At 39.1% G+C, this 20,724-nt stretch overlaps 1 protein-coding gene across 1 annotated transcript in view; it reads right to left on the bottom strand.

Moving 5' to 3' along the window:
- HERC2 (HECT and RLD domain containing E3 ubiquitin protein ligase 2) overlaps positions 1–20,724 on the bottom strand; it is a 127,478-nt gene that overhangs the window by 72,946 nt on the left and 33,808 nt on the right. Inside the window, exons 17-37 of the mRNA XM_042458402.1 lie at positions 19,763–19,963; positions 18,315–18,543; positions 18,069–18,193; positions 15,256–15,434; positions 14,075–14,259; positions 13,783–13,938; positions 11,934–12,119; positions 11,482–11,652; positions 11,279–11,382; positions 10,980–11,130; positions 9,994–10,208; positions 6,124–6,256; positions 5,895–6,022; positions 5,597–5,792; positions 4,748–4,884; positions 3,948–4,121; positions 3,704–3,840; positions 2,937–3,088; positions 2,053–2,244; positions 1,355–1,542; positions 1,049–1,241 (exon numbers count right to left, since the gene is read on the bottom strand). Of these exons, the coding sequence (XP_042314336.1) occupies positions 1,049–1,241; positions 1,355–1,542; positions 2,053–2,244; positions 2,937–3,088; positions 3,704–3,840; positions 3,948–4,121; positions 4,748–4,884; positions 5,597–5,792; positions 5,895–6,022; positions 6,124–6,256; positions 9,994–10,208; positions 10,980–11,130; positions 11,279–11,382; positions 11,482–11,652; positions 11,934–12,119; positions 13,783–13,938; positions 14,075–14,259; positions 15,256–15,434; positions 18,069–18,193; positions 18,315–18,543; positions 19,763–19,963 (3,532 nt within the window). The remainder of the gene's footprint in view (positions 1–1,048; positions 1,242–1,354; positions 1,543–2,052; positions 2,245–2,936; positions 3,089–3,703; positions 3,841–3,947; positions 4,122–4,747; positions 4,885–5,596; positions 5,793–5,894; positions 6,023–6,123; positions 6,257–9,993; positions 10,209–10,979; positions 11,131–11,278; positions 11,383–11,481; positions 11,653–11,933; positions 12,120–13,782; positions 13,939–14,074; positions 14,260–15,255; positions 15,435–18,068; positions 18,194–18,314; positions 18,544–19,762; positions 19,964–20,724) is intronic.

Below are 20,724 nucleotides of genomic sequence, written 5' to 3'. Positions count from 1 at the left end.
TCAAAGAACAGCAAACTGTAAAATCTCTTGCATCTTTGTAGTTTTAAGAGGAAGGAGAATATCTAAATTAAAGGTGAGAACAGAACTTTCAGATATTAATTAACTACATCACCTCTCAATACTGATTATACTAATTAGGGCCAATGCAACTGCAGTCCAACAACACTTGGAGGACTACATATCTCTCCATTAACTTCAATAGTAAGGAAAGTAAGAAGGAAAGTGTCCAGCCAAATCACGTATCAACCTTTAATGAACCACTTAGGCAAAATTACAGTGTGTCCTTGCTTTATGCAGGGGATCCATTCCGGACACCCTCGCATAAAGCAAATACTGCCTATGCTCAAGCCCCATTTAAATGAATGGGGCTCATGCATGTGGTGGCGCAGTGGCGCACACACACCATGAACACACGCCCCATTGTTCGCCATGGGACGTGCCGACCTTTCTCCCCACATGGCTTTCAGCGTATGCTGAAAGCTGTGTAAAGCATGCCCACGTATGACGCGGGCACACTGTATTTGCACAGTAGAAATGAATAAAATAAAATTTATCAATTGAATTAAGTTTTCCTTTATTCTTCCTTAAGTTTGATGAAAAGCATCAACATGATCAACCTGCCTACCCTTTCTTGAAAACTATATACCAAGCCCATCACCTTGCTGTTCAAATACCTGCCATGTTCAAGAATGCCTATGCTATCAACATTTCTACATTCTTAGGACTTAAGCCAGAACAGGTAGCTTGTGGTCTTCCTGATGTAGCTGACTTACAACTTTTACCATCACTCATTAACAGTTAAGCATTAATGGTACATATTAATGGGATTTGCAGCATAACAACCTCTAAAAGGCCATTTTGCCCCATCTTTCAAAGAGAGGAAAGTACATTCTAGAAAATACCTATGAGTGTGAAAGTTAACAACCAAGAAATGGTTTTTCTGAACAATTTAGGACTATATCCTGAAAAATTACAACAGAGCAAAGCAGGGTCCAATTGATTCAATGTCAACTTCATTTCTCTTGTATTAAGCACAAAACTTTTGTACCAGAATCATCCTCTGTATCTGAGTCTTCTGTGGCAGGCTGAGAAGCAACTGGTGGCTCAGCCAATTTGAGATCGTATTTTCCTTCTTTTCCCATCCTGTAAGAATTGGTGCTGCCAGTGTCCCACTGAACTCTAATCCAGCCATCTTCACCTAGTTCTCCAATCACACGACCCAAGCCTGGGGGTGGTCCATCCTCAAGAAAGAGCAGCAACAACAGAAAGGTTTTAATAGGTGGAAAGCATTTAAGAACACCACAGACTGGACAAATTTCTAGAAAAATGAGTGGACAATATTTGGATGTGGTACCTGATCACCCCATTTCCAGTCTACTCCCCTCATCACTCTGGTACCAATCTTCATCATGGCTGCCAGCTCTGGCCCTGAAACAGGAAGTTGAACTGGAGTTGTCTCCTTTCTAGATTCTTCTAGTACTGTAGCAGAGGCACCATGAGATGAAGCAAGCATGTCTTCTTCAACATTATCTGAACTGGGCCCTAATTCAACAAAATATATTTTGAGATCTAGTAAGCAAGCTATCACACTTACAAAATATACACAACATGAAATGGGGAAAAATACCTTGAAAGAATTACCACAGGGTAATTATTTCAGCTTTCTGAACATTTTAGGGCAACTTTTCTGAAAGCAGTTGTGGAACTGCTGAACTGCAGCTCCCAGAATTCCCCACTACTGGGAATACTAGCTAGGACAGTCCCACAACTGGAGGGCAACTGAAGTATTCTAGAACCCTAGACATCTTAGGCCCGAAACAGACAGGCCAAATGACGCAGTTTCCCGCCACATTCAGGGCGCAGCATTTAGATGATGCACCCCGAGTGTGCTGGAAACCACACCAGCGCTGTTTCTCTCCAAAAGAACCAGGCCAAAAAGGAGCAGTAAAATACTGCTCCTTTTGCCAGCCCAGTTCAAAAAAAAGTTTTTGGCCTGTTTCGGGCCTTAGTGAAATGACAGGAATGACAGGTCTACAAAAGTAGCAAACATACCTATCAGCCGCAATGTGGTTTGTGTCAATGCCAACATGCCAGAATTGAGAAGGAGATTTAAAGTGTTTGCACCATGTTGTAGGGTTAACATGTTAAGCATGACCAATAAAAAACGTGCTTGTGGAATGGTCCCAAGGCTTGGTCCTGCAGGATTCTCATTGGTAATGGTTTGTAGGGGTACAGGTTGGATCCCTAGTGGAAGAATGAAATAGGAAATGGCTGTAAATAACCTTTATAAGATTTAGCTAGCAACTATTTCTATGATTTCCCCTCAGATTGTTAATATGTTGCTTCTGGTAGAAAACATTCACAGAGAAATTTCCAGGGTAGAAATAGATTCACCTAAGTATTTCATCTGAGTAAAACTTGCAAATATTTCATCTGAGTAAAACTTACAAATACAGAGAGACAGAGAAATAACATTTATATTTTTTTCCATTTTCATCCTACAAACACAGAAGCAGCTAAAGGAACAGGGTCCTATTTAGGACATGCATTTCACAAGAAAGTGCTTTCTTCTCTCTATCCTCAGAGGAACAACAACAGATGATTGTGCCAAGCAGATTGCAAGCCTGAGTGCAGGAAATTTCCAAATTAACATGGTATAAAAGCTATAAATAAACAAATACAATTCGAGCATCATTCATTTTTTCCCTCACTTAGTCCAATCTGGTTATGACATTATTAATTTTTAAAAAATAATACAGATGGAAAAGTAGATATTCCATAGGCAGAATTCTGTGACTACTATCAGAATATGCAAAAACAGAAATTCCTTAGCAACATCATGAAAATTCAACAACTTTGCATCCAACTCATAAGCATGCAAGTACCATGAATATTTTACAAAGTAAACCTTACAGCACAGAATGTTAAGTTCTTACCTAGTTCTTTGAACCGACTATTAGCATCAAGCAAAATATTCCGAACATTATGAATAGCCCACGAATATAACTTTCCAAAAGTAACTTCCAGGAGCATACGATTGAAGGGTGGAATCAGATCAACATCTTTTAAGCAATCTGTGAGAGGTTCCCTGTGTAAAAATTTTAAAGACCATGATTTCAGAATCTTCAAAATTATATCTGAAGTTAATACAGGTACCAGGTGTTACAGAATGAGCAGATACTACTGTAAAGTGCTAGAAAAATATTTAAACTAGTGTAAACCAGGGCAATTCTTTGCAGTTGCTACATTAAATCCCTCAAAGTCTTCTGTTTTTTCCCTTCATTACAGTTTCCTGAGCCTAAATCCAACTGAATGCTAGCAGAATAAAAATCCCTGCTAGCACAGTTGAACAGGATCACACCTTTGCACCAGCAGTTGTATGAAGTGTGCAATAGGTTGTGCAACCAGTTGCACATCTGGCTGCAAAAGAGGCTGCGGAACTGATGTTTTTAAGACCACATATCAGGAGAATTCTAAATAAACAAGTGGCAATCTTGGTGTATAAATGTTGCAATAGCCTCTGCACATCTTCTTTTTGCATGGTACTATTATACCATTCTGGCCATTCTCTGTCACTGCCAAAGCCCCAGGGTTTCAATTCCCTTGTCTCAATTTGAAAATCATGTAATGGACCCTACAGTATGCAGCACCTGCACAATACAGTAAAAAGTGCAAGTGATTTAAAGAAACAAGGGAGAATTACCCTATATTTGTTCCTTCAGGAATAAGTTTTTGCCATCCACAAAACATAGCATATTGCACAGAAGGCAGCAAGAAGCTTTTGGTTGCCAACTTTAGAATTGTATCAATCCCCTCTAAACGAACTTCAGCTCTTTCTAACTGCAAAACAGAGACAAAGGAAGTTATCACCTCTGTAAGTACTATCACCTCTGTATAAACTTCTTAAACAGTAAGGCCCAAGGCACATGAAACATGCCACGCTTTACCTGCTTCAGCAAGCACTTCCTCATTTTTTCAACATCAACGGGCTCTTCTTTTAGAGCAAACTCAACAATGGTGCTGAGAAGAGCAGATTGGGGATACAAGCCTTGGACATTTTGCTTCAGCCACTTGTATTTTTGTACCCCTGTTACTGTATTTATCAGTGGCTGCCATTTATCCTAGGAAATGAAATATACAGCTATATTCAATAATCCAAGATGTCAAACTAAAAATAGGATTTAATTTGCAATGAAACTTAAATAATTAACATATAATATTCACAAGAACAGAATTGCTCCATTCTGAGCATCATAATTGTATACACATTACAACTGTCACTAAATAATAATTCAGTCAGCCAAACACATTGCCTATGGCTAAAAACAATTACAAACCAAAGTCAACACAGATAAAGATCTGAATTTATGAAATCAAAGAAGTTTATCCAAAACACAGGGTCAGACTGCAAACATAGATGGCTCAGGATTGCCTCTGCATGATGAAGGAAGTGTGTATGCTTCAACCTATCCAGTGTGCTGCATGAAGATATATTTAATAAGGGTGCCCCACAAGTAGACTCTCACATACAACTTTCCTCTTCATGTAGAAGCCATGCTACACTGAGTAAGTCCATGTATGTACACTCTGAAAAACACTGACCTGCAGATACAGAATATCCAGCCTATTTATATACAACACATACATGATGCATGCACAGTGTCTAACATTGAATTGTCACATTTATTTGTTCTGAATGTTTTAAACTACTACTCGGTTTGTGTCTACTGGACACTTGATACTTTACCTTAGGCGATTTGACCAACAATGGTCTTTTATCAGCTGTCACAGGGCTGTGAGGTATGACACATGGCTCTTCCAAATCACTTTCTTCATTGCCAATTTTGGATTCTTCCACATCAGAAGATTCAGATTTTTTAGGTACTAGAATACAAAAGAAAGCAAACTTCTATAAAGAAATACTTCCGGAACACCAAAAGTGTAAGATTCCACATGTAAGAAGCCATTTTTGTTTTTATGTAAAAGTAATTAACATTTTCTAAAAGAGTTAATAGTGATACACAAGTATATGGGGAGCCCGTTTGGAACAGATGGACAACTGTTGGGGCTAAGGGCCTGAACATGAAATCTTAAGAGGAATTTAAGGGTCACACCATACTTGGGGAAAAATGAAATACTGTTTTTGCCCCCAATGCTCCCCAACAGTCATGTGGTGCAATTTCACTTTTTTAAATCCTTTCTGAGCTGTTTTAGCCAGATAGGCCTCCTTTTCCCCTAATGCTTCCTATTGTAAAGAAAAGGCTTCTCCTATGCCTGAAATGTGGGAGGCGGGATGTGGCAAAATTGCCTCTCATGCCCCTAGGGGACATTTGGGGTGGGGGTGAAACTGGAATCTAGGGCCACATCCCTGCAGGCTATACTTCTTTCATTTGCATGGGATCTTCTGCAACTGTGAGATGGAAGTCCATATAGAAAAGCATAACGTATTGCTATCTTAATAACTGATAGCACCATTTTTTAAATGACATTCAGAATCCTTGCTTGGAAATGAAGCAACAATCCACTGTACTTTATTGCTTAAGTTAAAAAAAATTCTCCATAACTTTCACTAAAAACTGTATTTTAAAACACTTACCTCCTTTTTTTCTTCTCTCTCTGATTATTTTCTGAACAACCCGTCTCCATCGGGGCAAAGAACTTAGACTTTTAAGCTTAGACATTATTGAGAGGTCGTTGCATACAGCTGGACGCAGTTCATTGAAGAGAAATCTCAAACGTTCGATGACAGGAGCACAAACCTCTTTGTAAGACCTTCCTTGTTCTTGATGAGTCTTAAAATAATAGTGCAAAACAAGTCAATCTGTTATTAAGGCAACAATAACAGTTATTGTTGCTAAAAACATATATTAATGATTTCTTAGTCTGGTGCTTACTCTGATCAGTGAACATTTTGCTTGGTAGACAACACGACAAACATCTGCTACAGATTTTGGAAGTGTTCGGTGTTTAACTTGGTCAACTCCTAGCATAGCAGGATGAACAAGTGAGAGTGCTATATGACCTTCAGAAGAAGAGAGAGAGAAGGTATTACAGTGATATCAGATAAAACATTAAATGAATACAGTGAGAATATTCTGATAACTGTGTGTCAAATGCAGATACCTAAATCTTCATGCTTTAGAAGACAACATAACAACAAACGTCCTACTTCTTCTACTGGGTGCTCTGGAGGGAATGTAATAGGCGTTGTCAAGTGGCATTGTTTGCAGTACCTCTCCACTTGACATAAGAAGTCCTGCACAAAAATATATACACATTTAATGAAAGATCATTATGCCCTGAAAATTCACATATTGCAGTTCACATTATTTTTTCAAATTGGAAGTTAGAATATTTCAAATATAACAGGAACTGATCATGGCCTGCAAACTTATCTTTGGAATGGCCAGCTGAGTACCTGTTGAATTTACTCACCTCCTCAGTTTCTCTCAGGAAATGCTCCACAAGAAGGGTTGTATATCTCTCAAACCCTCCTCAGGCCAAAGGTAAACTGTACAATGAAAATGACTAAAGAGTTCTTTCAAAACGAGCACATCCATTTTGGCTACCTCCGGTCAGGTTTTTCCAAAGGCACACTGCCAGAGAGGTTGAAGTAATTGGAGCAATATTGCAGTGTCATAATCAGATCTTGGGAACTGCCTGATCAGGGCAGCACTCTTAGGTTACTGCACGGTGTCCGGTAGCAATGGATGCAGCAATCAACGAAGCAGAAAATTAGAAAGATAATAAGGCAATGCCAAGGAGAGCAAAAGGAGCTCTGCCCTGGTTCAAAAGCATTTTAGAATGGACCCAGAATATACTGAACTTCATGCAACCATTTGCAGTTGTATATTGTTGTCCCTTCCCTTACGTGAGGGGTCTGTTCCGGACCGCTCTGCATAAGGGAAAAAAGGCGGATGCTCAAGCCCTATTCAAGTGAATGAGGCTCGTGCCTGTGGCGGCGTGCACACCATTGGCTTTTCCAGTGTATGGCGCTGCTCCTTCCAGCATATGCTGGAAGCCACGTAAGGCGTGCCTGCATGTGACGCAGGCACACTGTAGTGATAAGATCCCCGCCTTTCTTGGACAGTGGAGTTAATTGGGCCCAATCTTGAATCCCTCCTCTCAACCCTAACGGAGAAGTTTTAAACATAAATTAACTGACTCCCTTCCACAAGATTCTCTTGCACAAAAAGGGACGATAAAAAAGTAATAATCTTAAACAACAATATGTTCACCTTTAAAAGACATGGTGCTGAAAAAGACAATGTGCTCAAGTAACTCTCCATGAGCTTAGAACAAGTCAAAATCTCTCAAAACAATGATCAGTTTCTTTTGTTTGTCACTATTACAGATAAGTTAATTGGAATGACGACTGAGAGAATCCAAACAAGACCACTGACAGATGAGTACTCAGTTGGCTATGTTTCAGCTGGCTATTTTTTCCAATGCTACTCCACAGAAATAAAGTATTTCATAAGAATTGATAAATTTCATTGAAGAAAAGTATTGAATTTTACAAAAAGCAAGAGGAAGAACAGATACACATGGCACTCTTGCATGAACCAACAAGCACATGAAAAGGGGTGTGCCTTATGGTTAGCCATCACACATACGCCAGTAGCCAATCTGAGAAAGTTCTAAGAGCACATTTTTAAAATTCCAGAAAAACTGAGGGCCCCATTCTAGAAGCAGTCTGCAGATATAATAGCTAAGGAATGCCCAGTAGAGAAATGCCCTAACCTACAATCCACCTTGTTTCACAAATGACTAGCCACAATGTAATAATATCTTCATGAATTAGACTAATGACACTCTGCATACTTCCCTGCTATATATAAACATACTGAACAGTGTAAAAAAAACAAACCCAGCATTCTAGAAGTGGCAGCCAGATGAACAGTATGCTTCATATTTCACACACAGCTTTATTTATATTTTCAAAGGAGAGTTGCACAATTTTAGAAAAAGCAGCAGATGCTGGTAGCCCATCACTTGGCATCGTGAGAATTTGTGTGTGTGGGAAGATGATTCAAAGTCTGCTGCTATAGCTCTATCAACATCACTGAATAGCAGGAAACAAGGCCAGAATTACTTCCAAAACTAAAATGAGCAGCCAGAAACAGGGAAATTGGAAAAGCCATAAGGAGAAACAGAACAAACACAAGAGACTGAATATTTGAGCCTTTAAGCTGTACAGTTGGCTCTACTTATCTGTGGGTTTGCCATCTGCGGATCTGAGCTTCTACAGACAATTGTTGTTTTAAATGGACGGGCATGCCATAGGAAAGAACGGGGCTTGAGGGCTCATGTTTTTTATTACAGTATCTTTGGGGGGAATCAGAGCAGATCCCACACAGATAAAAAGGGATGGCTGTAATGGGCTTGATGAAGAAAACAACTGAAACTGAATCCAGACAAGACAGAGGTACTTACTATCAAGAGCCCCAATCTGAGACTGGAGATGTGTCAACCAGTTCTAGATGGGGTCACACTTCCCCTTAAAGACAGTGTTTACAGTTTGGGAGCCCTCCTGGATCCTTCTCTCAAATGTCATCCCAGATAGATGTAACACTCAGGAGTGCCTATTATCAACTTCAAGAAGATCTAAAGATGGTAGTGCATGTGCTGGTAACCTCAAAGCTGGACTTCTGCAATGCACTCTACATTGGGCTACCTTTGTAAACTCCAACTGGTTCAGAATATGGCAGTCAGACTGTATATGGGTACATCCAGGAATGATCATGTTACACCACTGCCAGCCAAACAGTTTCTGGGACATTACCTGGTCATTACTTTTAAAGCCCTACATGGTTTGGGTCCATCTTATTTACAAGATAACCTCCTGTACACTTGGGTCCTCTGGGAAATGTGTGCTCCAACCAGCCAGGACTAGTCTGGCAATGGTTTCCAATGACGTTTCAGTCTGCTGCCCCTAGAATGTGGAATGACCTGCCAAAGGAGATACTATACCTGAAAATGCTGACTGCATTTAAAACAGCATTAAAGGCATATCTCTTCTGGTAGGCCTACCCAGTCAATGTTAAATCATCGTTTTAAATTGTATATGTATACTTATGAGTGTAGTTTAATGATTTTATATCACTGTATTTTAACTGTAGGTTTTAATAGTAATGTCACTATTTTACTAAACGCATTTTATATGGGTATTGTAGTTTTTATTGCTGTAATGTTGTTTTTATTGTAATCCTGCCTCGATCTGCAGGGAGAGGCGGAAAATATAAATTAAAATTATATTATTGTTATTATTGTTATTATTATTATTATTATTATTAATGTGTTTTCAATCATGTTTTGTACTTTAGCATGCTGTACTCCATCTCAATCCTTGAGGAGAAGCAGGAAACAAATAAAAACTATTATCATCATCATCATCATATTTGCTACACCCCTCTTTGAGTTATTTAAGCTTTCCAGTTCACAGCAAACACATATCTGGTTATCTACCACCAATTCATTCAACAAGAGCCTAAGAATTGCTCACACCACAATAATGGTGATAGATGAGATAGACAGTCAATATTTCTATAGCAGGGATGAGGGTTATGTGACCAGGCTACAATTTGGGTACAAATTGGACTACAATTCCCAGCAATGCTGGGAGTTGCAGCCCATTCACACTTGGAGAGCCATATGATTACCACTCATTTTGTATGAAGGTGAGAACAAAATATCTATTTGCAGTTGTCAAAGTCAACCAAGTGACCCAACAGGCTCTCACTTTAGGCCATGAAAGGTGACTCATTCCAGTGCTGTGTAATTTCTACAATTTATGTTACGGACAAGTACAGACATTTTCAAAGACCAAGATTTTCATTGGCAGTTCCAATGGTGAGACCAAGATCTAGATAAATCACCTAATCTGCACCATTATTTTCTTTACTATAAAAAAAAGTGTTATAGACACTGGGAAGGGCAGAGAGCAACAACTGACTTTTGTTAGCCCATGTCCTTGAGGCAGTGTGATGTTACCTTTACAGTGTGATCTTGGATGTTGTTGTCTGCAATAGCTTGCAAAAATGGCTGGGAGTGATCACTTAAAGTCAGGCGATGCGAATACAATTTTGATTTGTTAGGAGTAGTGTTACCAGGAGAACTACAATGGTCTTCATCCTTCTCCTCATTGTAACTGTAATGTATTTGGCTAGTTTGCAAGCCTCCAGAGAAAATAGAGGATTTCAGCCATTCTACAAAAGTAAGAAAATCACATTAAGCAGCAGAATAATTTGCTTTTGAATCTGCATTTTCCAAAAAAGGAGTGAACAAAAAGCAAAAATATATAGCTGATATACACTAACATGAAAGACACTGAAGCACAAATATTTCAGAGCTCTTTGGTAACCTGTTTTTGTCTTTACCCTTCCTAGTCTTGTTTACTTTAGTTAATATTTTTGCAGAGCTTTAAAACTCTTCCCAGTCTTAACCAGTCATGCATAGTCCATTCAAGCTTGGTTTCTATCTTGTAAACCATCTGTTGAAATGTTTCTTTGAGTTAGTATTTTTTTTAATCCTATATTAGGCCTTGATTTCATAAAAGGTTATTACACCAAAAGGTTTAATTGAGAAGTATCTTCTTTGGGATTATTTTGTTCTTCATACACTATTATCTGATCAGTTAAACTGTTAAATTACAGAACATACATTTTTCCCCAAATAACTGAAACATAGATTTTTTTGTAATTATATTCTGAATTTTCATTTTTTTCACAAAATGCTTGGTAAACTAAACAACAATAGTATTATATCTAAAGATACAATCCTGTACACTTACATGGGATTAAGTACCACTGAAGTAATGAAGATTTACGTCTGAGTACATGCATAAACACAGTTACATCATTTACTTTAGCTATAGGCCAGAATTATATTTAAACATCAGCCTAAAAGAATGGCGTAAAGCACACTGCATTCCTACTCTAGTATTAGTTCCATTTATTTTTAATTAAAGATATTCTTACTGGCACATTCAACCTCCACAGGAGAAAGTGGTGTACTCATTGCTAGGTAGGAAGCATGTAGGCCAAGAAGTAGCCCTAAGTTTCTTTCTGGGTCAATGAGGGGTGATGATAGACTGCCAGTATCTGGTGTAGTAATCACTTCCTGGTCAGGCTGAAGCACAAAAGAAAAAAGATACATATTGGATATCAGAGTTCAAGAACCTCTTACTTTGGTGGAATGGAAGAATACAACCATAGAATTATTATTTTCAAAACACAACAAGTTACACAAATTATATATTATTTTCTCATGTTTTTACCTCCATATATTGGCCAACACAGAAGGCATGCATGGATTCCCGCGTATCCTCAAATTGCAGAGCTGCTTCTAAAGCTACAACAGGATCCTCCCCTACAAACTGAGCTGAAAACAACAACAACAAAATGGAGAGCAATTCATTCACAAAGCAACTGAACAATAAGTATTTTTGGTATCTACCTTATTAGAAAAGTGAAAGCTTACCAAGTATACTGCTCCCTGTTAATGACTGTGCTTGGAAATCCTTTATATCATACACTTTGCCATCGATCACTGTCCAAAAGCCACCATCTTTATTGTGGTTCTCCAAATCAGCTTTCCGTATAAGTGTTACTTCCTCATTATTTCTGCAGTTCTGTCCTGTAAAGAATGACCCTAACAAAAAGAAATACATACACATATAAACATATACATGTTATCCCATGCCTTGGAACCCATTTTGGAAGAAAGGCAGGTTATAAGGGCAATTAATAAGAACATTAAAAAAAGCATTATCTGTATGGTTCATAACCAGAAGTTCCAACTGAGAGAGAACATACTGTAGTCTATATAACTATAATTATATTATATTCTGGAACAAGACAGAATTCTTCTGAAAACCTACCTGAAAATATAAGCTACTTACAGGTTTTAAATATTTCTGAAAAAATACATACCCATTATTCCTGGCCAAGCTAAGTCTTCACTGTCATCTCTCTCTTTCCCAGGAGCTAAATGGTTAAATCTGTCTAGATGCTCTAGTAGGCCAGCCAGTAAAGGGATCGCACCAGCTTCCTGTATAAGCCCAGCATTTTTACTGAGAAGGAGGACTATTGACACCACTAACTCTGGAAGAAGTACACCTAAGGGAAAACAAAGTTATCAATAAAAAATAGTTTACATATTCTTAACAAACTAGTGCAATGAACACAATCATTGCGGTAGACCTCTGGGGTTGCAATGAAGGGCTGAAATTTAAAGCTAATCTAGCCAAGCATCTCAAGCTGTTTTGCTGTAAGACTTAGCCCCCTTGGGCTGCAACCATATACAGACTTACTTGGTAATAAGTCCCAGATATCTTTCTTGAACCTTACTTCCCTGGAAACATGATAAACTTGTAGGTGCAGAAATATGCATCTCTGTGCAGTTTTAAACTGCAAGCATACCACAAGCAGTGCTTTCCACCACACTCACATACACAAACACAAACACAAACACAGAGAGAGCCACATCCACCCACCAGGTCTTCTTCCATTCACCAAATGCATGGCTACAAATGTGCACACACATACAGAAACATACATACTTCCCCAGATATTCAGATACACACATAACCACTCAAAAAATACTCACATGCAATGTTTCCTGCAGGTCAACTTTTCTGATTTCCCCAACTCTCTCTTTACCTCACCAGTACTACCCAGTCCACTCAGCCTTTCCCTACAGCTTACAAGCATTTGTTATTTGCTAGCTCACAAGCCTCTTATCTATCCAAGCTCTGCTTGCCAGCCTCCTCCTACCTCCACACTATTCTCCATCCTGACTTTATTTTGCCCCCTGCTATTCTCCACCCCAGGATTACAAACCCAACAACTCAGGCTCCACCCCATAAAAACAAACTCATTTTTGCTGTTCCTCTTGTTGTGGCAGGGACCTCTGTTGGCAGGAAACGGAAAAACAACTACAGGGATTGTCTTTGGTGTCAGGTGGTTGTGGCTGTTTTGCTATTAAATCTGGAACTCTGAACTTTCATATTTTCACATTTTTTCCCATGTCTGCTTTGCTCAGGCTTCATTTTAAAAGCAATGAGTAAACTTGGTCACATAGGTGTAGTACACACGTGCCAAATGTGCTGTGCTGGCAGCGTACCAGGGTTAAAGGACCATGCAGCAACCGCACGGTCCCTAACCATTGTATGGGGTGCCGCCATTGTTACGTGACTACGCATAGTGTCCGCACATTGCGCCATGCTTGTTATGTCACTAGTGCGCCATTGGCGCACTCAGGCGTCACAACGGTGGCGCAAAAAGAACCCGCTTTTTGCAGGTTCTTTTTCCGCCGGTGGAAAGCCATGCATTTTGGTGGCTGCAGCTTCCCTGCAGGGGTAAAAAGGCCAGGCCTCCCTTTTTGGGAGGTCTGTACCACGCCATAGATCTCTAGTAATGAGCAACATTAACATATCCTCATATAGATTGACAGTGGATTGGATCCAGACTGGCTGTTCTACAAATGGAAGAATTTCTTTCAGCCATGGAGTACACCAAGTTCCAGTAGAGGATTCCTGTTGAAGGAAGGGAACCATGGAGATTATTTTCACCAATCTCTCCTTCCCCTGAAATCTCCTCAATACGAGGCTCCTCTAGAAGGTCCTCCAATTCTCTAGAGCAGCTTTTCAAGATGCACAGGAAAAGGAGAAACCAGTGAATATTCCAACATGGCCAGAACTGCAATAAGCACTTATGTAACCCATTACACTTTCTTTAATAATCAAGTGACAATGCAGTCTATAAACATCAAGGATAGTACCTGTTAGGTCTCCATCTACAACCCGAGTTACTTCAGCAAAATGCCTATGACTGGTGGAAGCAATGCTTGTTGCAACTGGCAATATGTCTCCAATATGCGTACACAAAAGTGCTGTATATTTCTTTAGCAGAGAACCAACTCCTAGAAGTTCAGGGCCTGTGCAAACAGGAAAGGGCACACTATATTCAGAGCCATAGCAATTTGAAAAGACTATTTGAATCTAGCAGCAAGTCAACAGCATTCAATCAACCACCAATTTTTTGAAAACACCAACAACAAATTCACTACTTACTGTATGTGTTAGGGATTTGAACAGCACTATCACCAGGATACAGCTTACTAACAAGTAAACGCTGAAACCGCAATAGCAAGTCCAGAGAAGCAGACCTCTCTTTACTGTAATGTTCATGGTCTAAGCAGGAAGAAATACGACGAGCCACATCTTTCAGTTTTGCTATTGTCTGTGAAGCAATGTTCCTGAGGGGAATGACAAAACGGTTTAACAAGACATTTTGAGTGAAGAAGTAATTAGTGAACCAAACCATAATTAACAAGACCATGCTTTTAGATAATGTTGACATAATCTCAGTACCATGACATAACCTCAGAATAGTAATATGTTATCGCTTCTTCTAGAAATGAAGGCTGTCTAGAATATTCACATCCTCCTCTCCCTCAACAATGTGTTAAGAAATAAAAAGGTTGAACAAAACTAAGCCACTGCAAAAAATGAAATACAGTCAGCACTCTGTATCCATAAACTTAAACATCCACAGTTTGGAATACACACACACAGTGTGCGCATGTGTGCGTGTATATATATATATTCCAAAAAGCAAACCTTGATTTTGCTATTTTATATAATGGACACCATTTTATTATGCCTTTGTATTTAATGAGAATTGAGCATCCACAAGTTTTGGCATCCATAAGCCAGTCCAGGAACTGAACGCCAGTGGATATAAAAGCTCACTGTACAGGGTAAAGATGTTATTTTGTACAGTAATCATATAATTTCTCCTTTAGTAGGAGACATAACTAACTAGAAGATGAAAGCACACTGAACCAGAGCCAATGAGCTACTTTAGGTGGACTTGTCTGCTACCAGCAGATTTTTCTTTGAGAAGAATTAACCTCCATGAACATTACAATCTGCTGCTGAAAATTCATACGGTATCAAAAGGCAGCTGAGAAGTGGTGAAGGAAACTGTCCATTAAAGTTTTCCATTTCAAATGACAGGCTACCACATGTACTTTTAAGCAGCAATATTAACAGATAAGCCTCTGTCTTACTGTTTCTACCAGCTGTGTCTGTTGGGTCTTAATTATTACAGTAGAGTGACAACTCAAGATGTAGGCAAAGAACAAAGAACAAGAATCAAAGATGACAGAGAACAGAAGTAAATGAAAACAACAATAAAATGAGGAAAGGGGGCAAACATTTTGGGGCAGCCTTGCATAAAAAAAGCCTACCTTAATAACTGCTGGATCAGCTGAACCAAAGGTAAACTTTGTTTTCCTGCAGATTCATAAATCCCAGTATTAATGAGGTCTTTGTCCAGTGGTGTTCTATTCCTATGAAGTGTTGATGCATTTGCTTCCTGTTCATCAATTTCTTTTTCTTTTTGGGCTTCTTTTTTTGCCTCTATATCCTACAAAATGAAAAGTTTAATGTGAAGCCATTAAAAATAATAAAGCAATGAAATGTCAAATGTCTGATGAACAAAAACTGTTATTTGTATTCCTGCTCCCTATACTGTCTTCAATGGATATTCCCTAGTATTAGGGTCACACAGGAGATTATAGAAGAATCGCAGATTAATACATCAGAAATCAATAAAGACTGCACTAAATCAGTAGGCCTTTAAATAGGCTAATTTGCTGATCGAGCAGTGCTAAGATATTGAATAAATAACTGAATATGTTCAAAGAAGAGTTGAAACCAATTTAATTGGAACAAAGGTGAATATGGCAGGATGTTGTACAGAGAAAATAGCTTACTCTTTACACCAGAGATAAGGAATGTGTGGCCTTCCAAGTATTGCTGGACTGCAAGTAGCCCTAGCAAACCTAGCTTATGCTATGAGATAATGAGAGCTGTCATCCATCAGCACCTAGTGGCCCACACAGTCCCCATTCCAGCACACAAAGAAGCAGGCATGACTTTCCATTCATGAACCAATGAATTTTCATCTCACATGTGAAACTCCATGTATCCTTATACTAGCACTGGTACCACCCTGTGCTTCTCAGCTCCTATTGACTTTGGAGGTGGAGTGTAATAAAAGAAAGTTTTGTCGAAAAGACCACATTAGATATCTTCATTTCCTAGACTAAAGAAATACAGCTGTGGTTTTAAAGCTTCCAGCTTCACACTGCCTTCGCTTTAATAAATAGGAAAACAGGTATCAGCTATCAGTTTTCAAGAACACAACAGATTAGGACAGTCAGAATTCTCTCTGTGCTATCCAGGTTTATTACTATTAAAAGTCATGAAGAACTGTACAGGAGAGTAAGAGAAGTGGAGCTAAAATGTAACCACACACTACTTCCAACTACTTCCTCTGTTTGCACGCCAAACTTGCAACCACAACAATGCAGTAACCAATAACAATCACACACCCTAATTTTCTAGGTTTTATGGCAATAGCAGCTTCATTTATGTGCCGCTTCATACTGCACTAAGCAAACTCTAAGTAGTTTACAACTGTAAACTAATTGCCCCCAACAAGCTGGGTACTCATTTTAGTGACCTCAGAAGGATGCTAGGTTGAGTCGACCCTGAGCCTCTGGCTGGGATTGAACTCAAAACCTCGTGGTTTGTGAATGAGTTGCTGCACTACCAGCATTTAACCACTGTGTCACCAGGGCTCCTGGTGTTTCAGTAGGTGTTTGCTTAAAAGATGTTTAAGCCACCTCTTTGAACATTTCGCCCTTGCAAGGTAGCTCACAGACAGGGAAAAACAATCGCAAACAAGAAAATGCAATTACAAAATGAATAGTTAAATCACAAAACTGTTATATATCAAAACACCAGCAGCAAGGGGGTTGTTTTAGAACAGTGCAATTTAATCAAATGCAAACAGAAAAAGTTCTACACTATCAAAACAAAAAATGACAAGAGCATACAAATCTCCTTGAAGGAGTAGTGTGAAAACTGGGGAATTGTTAATGAGATAACCCTATTACTAGTATAACTATGGGTGATGGGAATTGCAGTCCCACATCTGAAGAGTCACAATTTGCTCACTCCTAATTTAGGGCTTTGCAAGCGAAGAACAGAACCCCAACTTTGACCCACAAATGTATAGGCAGCCAAAGCAACCAACACGGCACCTGTATAATGCAATACAATTATCTAGCTCCTGCAAACAACATAGGTGCCACATTCTATACCAGGTGTGGTTTTTAAACAATCTTCAATGGCAGGCCCTTGTAGAGGGCACTACAGTAACTTAGCCTGGACATAACTAAGGCATATGACATTGTGACTAAGTCAGTTTTCTTTCAATAAGGATCAGCCACTGAATCAATCTAAACTGCTAAAAACCACTCCTGACTATCAACCTCACTCACAAATCTTTTGTTAGCACTATACTATACACACTCTTCCAAATTACGACACCATCTAAACCTCCATCCAGTTTATCAGATTTCTTCATTCACAGTACTACTACCACAATGGAATTACTGAGGAACAACTGTGGATTTCACATAGTGAGCTTTTAAGTAGTCACCTCCATGTCCAACCACTGACAGTCTAATGTTCAAATCTTAAGATCCATGTAGTACCATCCTCCATAGAAGAAAGAAATAGAACCTCTTAAACAAAAGGGATAAGGTTAGAAGCAGCAAAGTTACTTATTGAATATATAAAATAAAAATGATTATAAAAATATGTTTCAACTATGAGCACATACCACAGGTATTCAAAATATTGCATGCCTTGTTGATGGGCAACATGTGATCCTCCAGCCATGGCTGGATAAACACATCAGTCCTTTTTAGCATAAGGCAATAGTGAATGATCACAGCAAGTGAAGTCCAGCAACATCTGGAAAAGTACAAACCGTCCACCACTGCTGAAAATAATTACACATGTACTTTCTACTATTCTTTTAAAAGAATATAAATACTCAGTCTGCTGTTCAGGATTAATATTGAAATTGTAAAATAAATTAATCAAGAAATGGTTTATTCAAAACCAACTGGATTATGACACACTACCAATTGTAATCTTGTTTTAAAATATATACTGATGTATAATATGAACAAAGTAGGCATACCTGGATTTCTGCAGTGATAGCAGCATTCAGAGCAGACTCCAGACCCCCATCAGCCATCAAGCTTCCAACCAGCAGATCAATCATAAATCTACGACCTGGACTTACATTTGTTTCATTCCCTGAAACTAAAAATTGACAAAACATTTTACTCGACTTGAAACACAATAAACACATAGTCACACACCCAAATGCACAACATATTTTTCTATTAACCCCCATCCACCTACCTCTCACACAAAACCATACCTGCACTGGGTAAAAGTGCTGAAAGAGCCCTGGCCCGTTCCTCTGCTGTTGGCAACAACACAGACCATCCACTTTGCAGCACTGCTTGGGCAGCTGACTGCACAGTGTTAAGCACGCCAGCATTACTTGCTAAAGTCACTACCGTCTGCTTCAAGCTGTTGAGTAAAACACTGCCTAATCCCAAACCAAGACATTCTGGGTCTACTTGATGACTAATTGCAGCATGAAGCTGAAAGACAAACACATAGAGATTAATTTATAAGTAAATTGAATATAAGTCTAGAATGTTCGAGTTTCATACAGTTCCAAAGTACAGTGGGTCCTCCACATTGGCTGGGGTTACGGATGCAGGATCCCCATGACAATGGAAAAACAAAATTAAAAAACACTATTTTTTGTCCCTGAAAGAATACCTCTCTAGGAATTTCTAGGTCATCCAACACAACTCTATGGTCCACATCCACCAGATGTTGACTATAGCATTATGCTGGAGGATCTACAAATGCCTAGGGAAGTATTTTAAGAATCTCTAGAATTTAGATTGTCCAGCACAATTTCTGGCAAAGGTTGGCAATAGATGACCAAGAGATTCCTAAAGAGAACATATGAATCAAATCCATGAATAATCAAATCCGCAAATGTGAAAGCCACAAATGTGGAGAGCTAACTGTATAGCATTTTCACTTCACAGGACAAAAGTAAATTACAGTCAGCCCTTCTTATACACAGATTTTTTATACATGGATTCAAGCATCCTCTGTTTGAAAGTGTTCAAAAAAAGTATAAATTTCAAATATCAAACCTTGATTTTCCAATTTTTATAAGGGACATCATCATTTTGCTATGTCATTATATTTAATGGCACTTGAGCATCCACAGATATTGCTATATATGGGGGATCTTGTAACCAAACCCCAGCGTATAACAAGGGGCCACTGTACTAACTTGTCATTATATCTCAAAGCACTTGGACAAAGCCTTGAAAGGTAAGAGCTCTGGCGTTGAATTGTGCAAATCTAGGATCAAGCAAAATAATTCACATTTCAACTAAATGAAGATTTCTTGCACATTAAGGTGCAATCTGCACATAGTAAAATGGTAGTAACAACTACACTTTCAGAAGTCTGTTGCAAAGATAGAAGCTATACAAGCCAGCCTTGCAGTGGCGTCAGTCTTCTAACACAGGTGGGACCACAACTACAACTATGCTATTGTGCTACAGACAAATCAACAGAATCCTCTGATTATGCTGCTTTTCTTTGTTAATTCTGCATTAGCTTTAGACCTAAGACTGCAAAGCATTTAACCAATTACATACTATGCATAAGAAATTAATGTCAGTTAACAGAAATCACTATTAGATAGATAGACAGACAGACAGACAGACAGACAGACAGACCAGTACCATCCTCCATCCTGGAGTGTTGTCTTACTGCTTTTTTAGATACCTGTAGCCTTAGAAGGTTCAGAGTCGCCACAGCCATACATTCTTTCTCCTGTGGAGGTGGCCAGTCAGATGTGCCATCCATTCCTTCTGTCACTTGTCTAAGTAAAAGATCCAGTTGTTCAAATGTCATCGGACAAACATCTACCACAAAAGGCACACGTAAACCAATGGACCATTCTGAGCATGATGACCAGGCAAAGCTCTAAAAGAAAGTACAAGACGTTATACATCTGTTAACCATGAAAAAAGGAAAATAATTTTAGAATTAAACATATATATTATTGAGAAGTATAACTTCCTATAATTTCTGTCTAGCAACTAACAACTTTAAGCAAGTATTTAGGAAAAGCTAAGAAGTTACTGAGGAAGATATAGTTTAGGATTCACCCATTTGCAAATGTCTGGAGATATTTTTTATTTATTTATTTCAAGGATTTATATCCCACCTTTCTCCCAGAATGGGATTCACTGTGGGCTAGTGACTTCTAGTACAGAATGAATCTGGAGAATCCAATCATGTCTGAGGTCACAATTTGACTTTTCCTAGCCAGCCTTTCCTGAAACTAGATAATTTTGCAAGCCTGAGAATATATTGGTTCCCCGGTCCCGGGTGGTGAAATTTGTCATCCGGTCCTGAACGGGGTCACGCTCCCCTTGAAGGACTCGGTGCGCAGTCTGGGGGTACTCCTTGACTCGTCCCTCCAGCTGACTTCGCAGGTGGATGCGGCGGTTAGGAGTGCTTGTTATCAGCTTCGGCTGATACGCCAGCTGCGCCCCTACCTGGATCATCGGAACCTTGAAACTGTCGTACATGCTTTGGTAACCTCTCGTTTGGATTTCTGCAATGCGCTCTACATGGGGCAACCCTTGTACCAAACCCGGAAGCTACAGTTGGTGCAGAACATGGCAGCCAGATTGGTCACTGGTAGTTCCAGGACAGACCATATAACTCCTATTTTAAAA

The sequence above is a fragment of the Sceloporus undulatus genome, chromosome 3 (genome assembly GCF_019175285.1).
Source record: "Sceloporus undulatus isolate JIND9_A2432 ecotype Alabama chromosome 3, SceUnd_v1.1, whole genome shotgun sequence".
In the NCBI taxonomy this organism is placed as follows: Eukaryota; Metazoa; Chordata; class Lepidosauria; order Squamata; family Phrynosomatidae; genus Sceloporus; species Sceloporus undulatus.
The sequence above is the reverse complement of the archived record's forward strand: the minus strand, read 5'-3'. Positions and strand labels throughout refer to the sequence as shown.